The sequence below is a fragment of the Podarcis melisellensis genome (assembly GCF_964234715.1).
Source record: "Podarcis melisellensis genome assembly, chromosome: 10".
Classification (NCBI taxonomy): Eukaryota; Metazoa; Chordata; class Lepidosauria; order Squamata; family Lacertidae; genus Podarcis; species Podarcis melisellensis.
The window spans coordinates 57,387,668-57,399,793 of NC_138542.1; the positions used below are offsets into that span (position 1 = coordinate 57,387,668).

General features: G+C 45.2%; 1 protein-coding gene across 8 annotated transcripts in view; it reads left to right on the top strand.

Moving 5' to 3' along the window:
- IQSEC3 (IQ motif and Sec7 domain ArfGEF 3) overlaps positions 1–12,126 on the top strand; it is a 133,745-nt gene that overhangs the window by 106,767 nt on the left and 14,852 nt on the right. For all 8 annotated transcript variants that reach the window (XM_081926801.1, XM_081926806.1, XM_081926804.1 and 5 more), the window contains 3 exons: positions 10,126–10,248; positions 11,297–11,463; positions 11,918–12,057. In XM_081926801.1, the coding sequence (XP_081782927.1) occupies positions 10,126–10,248; positions 11,297–11,463; positions 11,918–12,057 (430 nt within the window). The remainder of the gene's footprint in view (positions 1–10,125; positions 10,249–11,296; positions 11,464–11,917; positions 12,058–12,126) is intronic.

Sequence of the window (12,126 nt, forward strand, 5' to 3'; positions counted from 1 at the left end):
AGTCCGTCAATAAGGCCGCCTGCCTCAGCTCTGCTTCCTCCACTGCCCAGACTTGCAGACTTCAAACAAATGGAAATAGATCCAAAGCAGCCTACAATTTGCTGATCAGGAGACCTCACTGCTTCCCCAGGACCAGGAATTCCAAAGCTCTCGGCTGCTTCCTTGTCTTCTTTTTCGCTTCTCCCCTCTCTCTTTGCTTGTTTGGTCCTGTGTGGGGAGAGGTGACTAGAGAGTGTGTAATAACTTGAGATGGGTGAATCTGTCCATTTTGGTTTCTTCCAGTTTCTCATCTTTAAGTTCAGTTCACCCTGTTTCTACATCAGATACTGAATTTTTTTCTTTCCAAAAATACACAAAAAATCCATATGCATTATTGTATGTGTTTCTCTAGTATATTCATTTTTTGTATGCAATGAATATACTAGATATAATACCTATATATGCATTTCAGAGAACAATTCCCCTCTGATACAATCAGGTTTTGTATATTATTTTCATTAATATATTCATTTGGTTTGAGAAGTGCATCACAAAATCCAGAAAAGTGTGAATTTTGAAAGCTTAGCTGTGTTTTGATGCACTTACTGGTGCCGGAAGTATGAATTAGGTAGGTTCACATAGGGGGGGAAAAACCCCAGATTGAATGAATTTATCCCCATTAAGAACTGGGAGAGAGCTGCAATAAAGAAAGTACACAGCACATGGCATGCTTCAAACATCCCCATCCCATCTACCCTGCATGTCATAACATGAGCCAGCCCTTTCTTCTCGATGCATTCACTGTCGATGGACAGGTTTCCTTAAGAGCAACACTATATGGTTTCACATACACACATTTCCCCTGCTCCAGTAGCCAAAGTGAGGGCTGCACTTAGTCCCAGAAAGAGCCTCTATTATGATCAAAAATTAATCGTAAGTCACTGAAAAAGAGGGCCTTTCAGATGTGTCTGTTGAGATGCTTATCTCTAGTCATCCAACAGAACTGCTTTCCATGCAAACTATCCACCAGCACTGCTGGAAGGCTTTGGTTTTCCTTTTTCACAATAAACCCAAAGAAACTGGCTGTTTGAGCCTGTAGTTGCTCCAGCTGCATGTGATAATGTGATAGTGGCGGTTGCTCATTGCAAATGCACACAGTTCCAAATCCACCACGGTTCTTCCCCTGCACTCCCCACTTTGAAATTATTTCTAATTGCATCGTCTTCCTGTGCCTGTCTAGCTTCAGTCTTGTATGAACATCGCCTGAAATGTGTACTGGAAGAATTGATCCAGCTAGTGCAGCCCTGCTAGATTAATCAAATCAAATGAGTGAATGATAGAATCCCTTTTAGAGAACCTGTGAAACTCTCCATCGTGTGCCCCGGAGAAGGCTGACCTCCCAACAGTCATAATAAGCCCCTGGCTTATCTCCGATGTTCTAATATAGTAAAGAGGTTTCAAATGACTTTTGGGTGTGAATAGCTTGCTAGAAACCTGCACAGGGAACTGCACTAATAAGATTCGATTGGCTAACTTGCAAGGGAGGGGCAATAGTTCAGCGGCCAATCACATGCTTTACATGCAGAAGGAGCCAAGTCCTGGCACCTCCTGGTAAAAGGATCAAATAGCAGAAGAAAGGAAAGAGGGAAAACCCTCTGCATGAGACCATGGACAGCAGACTGAACGGGGCTAGATGGACCAATAATCAGATGGACTTGATATAAGGCATCTTCCTATTATCATCCTCTTCCCCCCATATTGCCAAAAATTATGAGTGCTTCCTATTGCTAAGAAAGTGGAAACAGACAACAAGGAAGCACACAACATCCTCTGCCCTCCTCCCTTCACTGGTGTAAATTCCTCCCTCCACCCTTCCCTGACTTGCCTAAACTATGGCTTAAGCATTACATCTGCAGTGATGCTCGCCATGGTGAATGCAGCTAAGATGTTTCTTAATCAGTGTGTGCAAACCCTTCAGTCCTTATTGTCACAATGGGGAACCTGGTTAGCATTAAGTATGGCTAGTATCTGTGCAGTTGTAATGGCGAAACACTGAGAAAGGAGGGGGAATACATGGCCAAAGGGGAAGGAAGGAGGGGAGCGACAGTGACCTGTGTAGCCCACTCTCAGTTTCTTAAGCATGGTTGAGAGATCAGCTCCGTTATGCCTCTCCTACTGTCATTATCTCTATCCATTTGCTTTCCTCCGCCCTCCTGAGCATCCTTCTATGCCACCGTTTTGTTCTTGTCCATCTATCTTGCCCTGATTCCGTTCACCTTTTGTTCCTTATGTTTTGTCTCAAGAATGTCATACCCTCCCCGTTCATTCATAAGCTCCGCTGGGTAAGCAGTGGACGGCTCGTTCCGTGAATGGAGCTGGCAGCATCACTGGGGGTGGGCTGTTTGTTGTGCAAGTCGAAGGATTCTGGGAAGGTCAGGCACAACTGTCGTCTTCAATTTGTTTCCAAAGCGAGTGTTATTTTTCTGAATGCAAGAGGCATTCTGGTGAATGGGAGCAGGTTGTTTGTTAGATTGGGGGCAGTATGCTCTGATCTATTTTCCTGGAGGGCGAACTGGTCTCCTTACTGTCCAGAGCTTGCAATTCCATTGTTTCCACTGAGAAATTGGCGGAAAGCAGCCGATCAGACTTTCAGGAAATGGACGTGCCATCCTGCCTCTTTTGTGCAATGCGTAGTCGAGCCTTGAAGGGGGTTCGATGAAAGAGCAGGTGTGTTATGTTCTTTCTCAAAGGTCACAATGACAGGAAATGCTTTCAGCTCTCCCAGAAATATATAATAGTAAAAATGTACCAAGTAGCAGAGGAACACCAGAAGAGCCTGCCGGATCAGGCCAGTCCAGCATCCTCTTCTCACAGTGACCAACCAAATGCCTGTGGGAAGCCAGCAAGCAGGATTTGAGATCAAGAGCACTCTCCCCTTCTGCTGTTTCTAGCAACTGGCATTCAGAAGCATTGCTGCCTCCAACTGTTATGGCAAAGCGTAGCCATCAGAGGCAGGAGCCGTCAATTGCCCTCTGCTCCATGAATTGGTCTAATTTTCTTTTAAAGTTTGACTGTGTGCCGCATGAAGAAGCTCATTTGCTGTTGCCTCATCTAGCTCAGGGACTGTGGGTTAAACCACAGAGCCTAGGGCTTGCCAATCAGAAGGTCGGTGGTTCAAATCCCCGCGACGGGGTGAGCTCCCGTTGCTCAGTCCCTGCTCCTGCCAACCTAGCAGTTCGAAAGCACAAAGTGCAAGTAGATAAATAGGTACCGCTCCGGCAGGAAGGTAAGACGGCGTTTCCGTGCATTGCTCTGGTTCGCCAGAAGCGGCTTAGTCATGCTGGCCACATGACCCGGAAGCTGTACGCTGGCTCCCTCGGCCAGTAAAGCGAGATGAGCACCACAACCCCAGAGTCGGCCATGACTGGACCTAATGGTCCAGGGGTCCCTTTACCTTTACATCTAGCTCAGTGTTCCCTTTACTGACTGGCAGCAGCTTTCTGGGATATGGAGTTTCCCCAGACCTACCCAGAGATGCCAGGAACTGAATCTGACATGTAAAACATGTGCTGGTGAGCTGTAGCCCTTCAACAAAGGGCGATTTGGTGACTGGCTGGTAAATCCAGGGCTTTCTCAGCAGTCTCTCTACGAAACTCCTCACTTGTTTCAGAAAGATGGCTGAGCCTTTCCAATTCAGGAAGGCATTTGTTGTGCCTTAGCTAGATTTCTCTTGCTTGTCCTGGTGGTTTCCTTGTTTTCATCGGGCTCTGCGTGTCTTGCCTTTTGTATGGGTTTTCGTCTTTTTGTGTGTATTTAACCATAAGCTGCTGTTGGAGCCCTGCGGGTTACAAATGCGGGGTAGACAGTTTGGAAACAAATTCATAAATAATCTTGACAGGTGCAAGGAACAAGTTCCCACTTCCCCCAAAGCATGGAGGGAATTCAGTACATCTGTGTAGGAAGGAAATGCCCTTGGCTTCGCATGGTCATCGCCATCACAATGAAACAGCAATACATTTCTCAGTTCATCTCCTCTATGAAACCAGCAGCCTCTGTGGTTGAATGAGTGGTTGCCAGCCTTTGTTTCTTCCCCTGTGCCTTTAGCATCAGCCTGGCAGGCAGAAATTAAGGAGGCAAGGCTTTCCCATCACTTTTCCCTATGCCAGGGACTGTTCAGTTTCTGCATGTGGGACTGCTGTTAAACATACAGAAGATCCATAGCTCAGAGGTTGTACATCTGCTTTGCATGCAGAAGGTCCCAGTTTCAATCTCTGTCATTCCTAGGGAATGTCACTTGGGGCTTATCCACACCTCTGCTTGCTCTGCTGCTTCCTCCTGGTTTGGTGTTGAAATGGAACCAACGACTATGGGGTTTCCCACATATTGCTTTTCATTCCAGTTTAGCACTAAAGAGCGGGTTTCTCCAGGGGAAAGCAGTGGAGCAAAAGCTAGGGACAAAGAAAAGTGTGGATGAGTCCTTACTGAAGACAATACTAAGCTGGATGGACTATTGGCATGACTCAGTATAAGGCAGCTTCCTATATTCCTTTCATCCAAATGCATCTATTTGTCAAGTGTGTCCAATAGCTGTTTTCCCTCTGTAGGTACCACTGTACTGATTTTGTCACTTCTGCAGAGATATCTTTGGGGTGGCCATGCCCACCTATTCAGTTTGGTGATGGGGAACAAGAGCAGGAGAAGGTTGTTGTCTTCAAACCCTTCATGGGGGCTTTTGGGGGGCTTCTGGTAGACCACTCCAGGAAAGAGGAAGAACACTAGAGTGGATGGACATTTGGGCTGGCCCAACAGGGTTCTTCTTACGTTCAGTGTTCACCTAAGCATTCCCTTATATTCACTCAAAACACAATTTCATCTGGCAAATGTTGAAGGACCTGGAGGTCTTGGCATTTTGGAGGAGCTTGACATGAATAATTGGGCCAGTGGCTTGGTGGCCAGATTTTACCATTTTAAGCCTGCCTGAACAAAGTTGCTACATCTGTTACTCTTCAGCAAGTATTCTGAGTGAGTAAATGTTATTTTTACCTTTTACAGGACTGATTGTGTGATTGCTGTTTTAAGGGGGAGAGAAGGGGGAAATACCAGGAAAATCCAGTCTGCCTTAAAGCATCTTGGATTCACTGGAGAAGGAAGGAGGGGTGTGCGGTGGGTGCGTCACCCCCCGGGACGCTTGCCCCGCGCTCAGCTTGTCCCGCCGCTGTGTGCACACTATGCGCGCCGCTCCGGGTGCCAGAACAGCTAGCTCCACCTCCGCTTGGATTACTTAAACTAAAAGACTAAAACAAGCTTAGCTAAGCTTCCCTTGAAGCTGCAAATGGATGCCACTCTGCTAAACTCACAAACGTGAGGAAGGAAGGATAATATCTAATAAATATTTCCTCTCCTAGCATCTGTTCACATCCCAACAATTCAAACACTGTGCTCTTTTGCATCCGGTCTTCCTACCCACATTGCCCCACATTGCATATACCCATTCTTCCTAGGGGAGCAAGGTGCATTAGGGAAGGTAGATTGGTGTAAAGAGGGGGCAGTATCTGAGTTGTTTGTGACCCCACTGTGGGAACCACTGGTGAACAGATATGTTGCCTGAGCAACGTGAGGCAAGTTCCCCTTCCCCTAGCTTGCCCTGAAGTTGTTTATTTCAGGGAGGGAAGAGGGCTGTTACTTATTAATATCTTTGTGTCTTGTGGTTTTAAGAGTTTCCACCTGGCTGCCTCTCCTCTGTTCCCTTCTTGAGTGTGGGCTACGAGTTCATTTTGCAGACGCTTTTAGTGGGAAGCTGGCTCCCGCTGCATTGTCACCTGAGCGGAAAAAGCTTGGAAAATAGGTCACTGCGCTTGGCTGAGCACATCCCCGGCCCACAACGGTACAGCTGCTTCCTGCCTTTCCCAAACCCTTGCACTGTGAGCCTCCGGTGCTGCGATGAGTCCTGTCCTAGGTGCCTTGTGGCAGAATATGCACTGGCAAGACACTGAGGTTTCTTCTGGCGATGCTACCTGTGGGCAGAAGGACCAACAAGAAATTACAGTGGTTGGAATTGTGATGAAAGGGATCTCAGAGGCTCTGGATTCAAGCACAATAGAATTGTGTCCTCCCCCCATGTGTTTTAAAGCTCTACTGGCGCTCAGTGTTACTTAGGTTTATTATGTGCCATCCATGTAAACCTGCCTCCGCATTAAAGGGATGTTTGGAAAAGTAGAAGAGACTATATCCCAGGAGAGTCTTTAGTAACAATCAGCCAAACAGTAGCATTTGATGGATTTCAAGCTTGTGTGCAGCTGTTTGTCTGTACATTTATAAAAGCTCCATGCTAAAATCTGATCCCTTGCTGCAAAACACACACACCGTCTTTATTTTGCATAGCTATACCTATTTGTTTGTTACATACATAACCAATACTCATGTTAAAATGCATTCTCTCTATGACTCAGTGCTCTATTTTTTCCTCCCTTCAGAATAATAATGCTTGAAACATCCCCAAAGGTTATTAAAGAGAGCACCTTTGGGATAATCCTGTCTATACTGTGCAGCTTCAACAGTGTGGCTAGAAATGAAGGAAGAGGAATCTTGTTTTAAAGGGATTTATACATGTAATTAAGCAGTTCCAACCCAATCAATCTTTGCTTGCTTTTGAACCACCTCTTGTATCAAGCAGCTGCTTATGTCTGAACCACTTGTGTATTATTATTATTTTTAAAGCCCAACTAATTACAGGCAAAATTAGACATGAAATAATATGTATATTATACATATGATATGTATAAAAGAGCCAAGCCCTGTGTTGTCCTATATTTTGGCAGCTAGTTTCCTTCCTTCCTTCCTTCCTTCCTTCCTTCCTTCCTTCCTTCCTTCCTTCCTTCCTTCCTTCCTTCCTTCCTTCCTTCCTCTTTCTTTCTTTCTTTCTTTCTTTCTTTCTTTCTTTCTTTCTTTCTTTTTTTCTTTCTTCTTTTATTTATTTATTTAGTTAGTTATTTAACTGCCCTTTATCCAAAGGGCCCAGGGCAGTGTGCATTAAGAACATAATTTACGCAGCATAATAATAAAAACATAATACACAGCATAATTAAACAACAATGACAACAACAACATTAGCACATACCAATTTAACAGGCCATAGATTATTTAATGGCTGATAGGCTGGGTAAAAAGGAATGTTTTCACCTGCTGCCTAAAGACATGTCATGATGGCACCAGGCGAGCCCTTCTGGGGAGAGAATTCCACAGAGGGAGCCACCATAGAAGAGGCCTGTTGTTGTGTTGTCACCTTCCGAATCTCTCGGGAAGGCAGGACATAGAGAAGGGCCTTGGATGACAAACACAGGATTGCGAGGGGAGGTCCTTAAGGTATTGAGGCCTTGAATTTTTATGTATCCATTTTTGTGCTGGTTACTTTAGGAAACCACACATGGGATGGGTTCTGGGTGAGGGTAGTGTCATGTAAACAATGCCCAGAAATCAGCCTCAAATTCACAGTAAACACCAATGTGACAAGCCCCCTTGTCCTCTCCACCTCCCTCTTGGTCTTGCATTTGTTATGAATGATCATATTGCTGGCAAAAATAAGAAGTAGCTAGGAGACACTGATGCACACCCCCACCATCAAACTCAACTAGCCAATATATATTTTAAACCAGGGCTGTGCAGAGGCTTAAAGGTTACAGGATCTGCTTTGTTTTTTGATTGTACCCCCAAGACCCATTACCCAGACCCATAGGGGCCTAGGGGCCAGACATAGACTTTGAATTAAGGAACATATCCTTGAACACCAGGAATTTGTTTTCAGCAGCAGACATGAGCTCACAGTCCTTGCCACCCACAAACCATCTCCTGCTTTCTCCCCAAGCTTTTTTCTTTTTCTTTTTTTTTCGATTCAGTGCCCTAGTTTTGGCACAAGAGTCGCCTTTTTTGTTTGTTGGAATTGTTAAACAAATGAGAGTCTTTCTGGTCTACTACAAAAATTACCCAGAGATTTGCAAGTAGATCACTTCTTACTGCTTTTCTTCTGGGTGACATCACTGCTACCTCAACCCTACACTAAGGCTTTGTCCTTTGAACTATCTGTGAGTTGAGGGAGATGCCCCAACCATTTGCAGTCTCACACAGAACCCTTTTCCCTTAATAGCCCATCACCCAGTCTTATCACCTCACCAGGAGGCTAGCCTAGCTATTCTAAGAATAAGAAGCCTTGATTGAATTCTAACACTTGCTGGATCCAGGGATTAGAGGGGTCTGGCGCCCAGCTTAACACCCCAAACTCATAACAGTACAGTAATGCTGGTGCCATTCCAGGCAAAATTATAGATAACTGCTAAGAACTCATAAAACTTTAGGTTACAGTTGTTAACCATGCCCTGGCATGGAGAATGCAGCCTCAGATGTTCCCTTGATGGAGAAGATGGGATCTCTAGTCCCCATTCTGTTGAGTAGGCTTCAGTCTTTAATGGTGTCTTCATGCAAGGAAGCGCAATGCACTTCAAGTATTTATTTCTTTTTCTGTATTTCCTCCAAATTTTAAAGTCTCCAGGGGTGACTGCAGTGGTGAACCTGGTATTGATTAACTAGGAAATTTTCTGCAGTTATCAAAGCTAAGCATTTAGCAGCAAGAAGCCTTGATGTGACCCCATGGGAAGAGGAAGTGCATGTGTTAGTAAAATAAAAATAACAAACAGAGAGGAGGAGGGGCGGGAGAGGAGGAGGGATAGCTCTTTAGTGCTCTTTCTCCTTCTGCAAGCATCCTCTGATCTGCCCCTTGAAGGGAAAAAATAAAGACTGTCTTGGGGGAATAGTCACATTGATTTTTCTCCCCTTTATACTTGAGTGTGGTATCAACAGTTCCTCTGGCACAGGAAAAAACCAAACCCAGGTCTCTGCAACTGGAGACAGATTATAGTTTTCTTCTTCTTCTTCAGAGACTTAGTTTAGACCAAGTATTTGGACCCTTTTCAGTCCAGGGCTGCATTTCCTCATGGGACACCTCTAGGGCTGTGTGCCAGTGTTGGGCAGGACCAGAGGCAAAGATAGGTGGAGCAATGGATTTCAGCTTTGCAAGTTAGAGATATCTGCAGACGGGTATACCCCTACACCTCTCTGCCATTCATACAGGCAAACAAGAGAGATTATCAAGGAGGGCATGGAGTACAGAGTACAGACAGGGGTCTGTTTTGGGGGGAGGGGTGTGTGTTTCCTGGGGAGTCTTGAGGGGCAGGTAGAGAGGGCTGAAGGGCTGTATTCAGCCCATGGACCTCAGGCTCCCCACTGCTGGTTTAGGGGGTTATTTCCACCCAAATTTGAGTCCACACATACGGCAACACTTTAGTATCTGTACAGCACTCACGGACTGTTCAAGGCACTTCACCTTAAGGCTGACCTGAAATGCCCTCTCCCCATTTGCCCACTCATGTTTAGGATAGGGCTATAACTCAGTAGCAGAACACACATTTTGCATGCAAAAATCCCAAGGTTCAATCCCTGCCATCTCCAGGTAGGGTTGAGGAAATCTCTTGTCTAGAACCCTGCAGAGCCACTGCCAGCCATTGTGGACCAGCCTTCCCCAACTTGGTGCCTTCCAGATGTTAGAAGCTGGCTCCAGCTAGCATGGACAGTGTTCAGGTGTTATGGGAACCACAGGCCAAAATTCCCAGAGGACACAAGACTGGAGAAGGCTTGATGAATACTAGCATTCAGTTAGAATGTTGGGACTAGGACCTAATACCCTGGGATTCAAATCCCCACTCAGCCATGAAGCTCACTGGGTGACCTTGGACCACTCCCACCTTCTCAATCTATCTACTTCACAGGGATGTTGAGGAGGGGTTTGTGGGAAGAGGCATGCATACTGTCCTTCCCTACTTAGCGAGGAAGGGTGGGATAAAAATATAACTGAAATATATCTTCAGTAGACCCAAGGCTTTGTCTGAGTGAGCTCGGATGTCAGCCAAAAGAGAGCAAGATACAGAAGCAAGATGGGGTCTAGTTACATTTGGTTGATTTTTTTAGGAAGGAATAATGAGATTCCTGCTGAGATCTTCCATGTTGTTGTGATAGGCCTGTTTTTCCTTCGTACATCTCCAAGGAGGCTGTTATGCAGAGATGCTTGTAGTAATGCTGTTTGTTTTCTCCTTCCCTTAGCTGTGTAGTAGATGAGATGGACTTCTCTGGCATGGAGCTTGATGAAGCTTTGCGGAAATTTCAAGCCCACATCCGGGTGCAGGGAGAGGCCCAGAAGGTGGAGAGGTTGATTGAAGCCTTCAGGTAAGAGCTGCGCTGATGTGGTACAGTTTGACAGGCAACTGCTTCCAGTTTTGGAGGTCAACTGTCTGAGGAGTAGCCAGGAGTTTCCCCTTACCCAAGGAAGAGTAAACCTATGAGTAGGTTTTAAAGGTTTCTGTAGAGATATTCCAGTGGGCCATGGAAGGTGCAAGATCCTATGAAGGGTGCTGTTCCTTCACAGTTTTGTGGCTATGGTTGGTGTTGTGCTACCCCACAAACCAGCCAGACGGCATTGACAGGCTCACCAGATGTAAGCCATTCCTACAAATTTACAATTTCATAAATGATGGGGAGGTCACATGTCAGGGAAAACCTTCTTACATCTTCAGCAGGTACCTGTCTAATTTCATTTGGTAATTGATTCCAGAGGGCTGGCGCTACAGCACTAACAGCCCTGTTTCTAGTGCTACACTTCTGAGGCATGTGGTACTCTTGGCAGTACTTCTGAGGCATGCAGAACTCAGATCCTTGTGAGAAGATTGCCACAAGCACACAGTTTCGTTGCAGGGAAATTTCTGCACATATTCAAATACAGTAAGCCCTCAACATACACGGGGGTTATGTTCCAGGGATCATGCCTAAAGCCAAAATCACGTATAATCAAAACACATTGGGTGCAATGGTGGGTGGGATTGCCAAAGTCTTTTTCCCAGATGCCCATTTCTGTCATGGATCAGTTATTCTTGGCAAACAGACTTTTCCGTTTGTGTGCTTGTAGAACCAACTGATGCACTGCAAGTTGTGTATGTTAAATCTAACATGCTTCCTGGTCTTTTGAATCTACCTAAAGTGATTGGCTTGTTCTTTTATTCTGAGCTATAGCTCAGGGATTGTAGGCCCAACCACTCTGAAGCATTTTTTTTTAAAAAAAGTCAAGTGGTGTATAAATTTTATGGAATAAAATAAACTTTGGTGTCATCATTGATAGTCAGACTTTAAGTATTATGAGGATCCCCAGACATTTAAATCTATATATTAGTGGCATTTGATTTCCATTCATGTGTGTTGACTTTGTCTCCCCCACCTGCAGCCAGCGGTACTGCATGTGTAACCCTGACGTAGTCCAGCAATTCCATAACCCAGACACCATCTTCATCCTGGCCTTTGCCATCATCCTTCTCAACACGGATATGTACAGCCCTAACATCAAACCCGACAGGAAAATGATGCTGGAGGACTTTATTCGGAACCTCAGAGGTGAGGGCATTGCTTGGATGAGCCATAATCCCAGCGTGAAGTAGAATTCAAGCCAGAGGTAGAAGCACATAACACCAAAATAACTAAAATATGTGTACCCGAAGGGAGGAAAGTAGCATTGCCACCTCTCCGAGAGAGGGAGAAGAGCCTATTTACATTGCTGATCTTGTAAATATATGTACATTTGAAATTGCTCACTAGCTGGTCATGAAATTGAAAAAAATAATGCACCTCCCCATAGTTATTGCGCCTCCCCATAATCTCTGGTCCAACAGGTTTGCAGAGGCAATTCTTCTTTGGCCAGAGCCTTTACTGGGACAGAAATATATGGCCATGTGCATTTATCACAGCCAACCATGACTCTATCTTCTCTTTCTCAAGCCTCTGAAAAAGCACACCCCCTTGTAGCTCAGGTTCATATTTTATCTCTGTTCTCTTTGTTTATGCTTCACAGGAGTGGATGATGGAGCTGACATTCCCCGGGACTTGGTAGTGGGAATTTATGAGAGGATCCAACAGAGAGAGCTCAAATCAAATGAGGACCATGTAACCTATGTCACCAAAGTAGAAAAATCCATTGTTGGAATGAAAACGGTGAGCCTTTTGCCCATCACAAAGGCAATCTGTGTTACTGTTGTTGCTGTTGTTATCCCTTGCAATCGT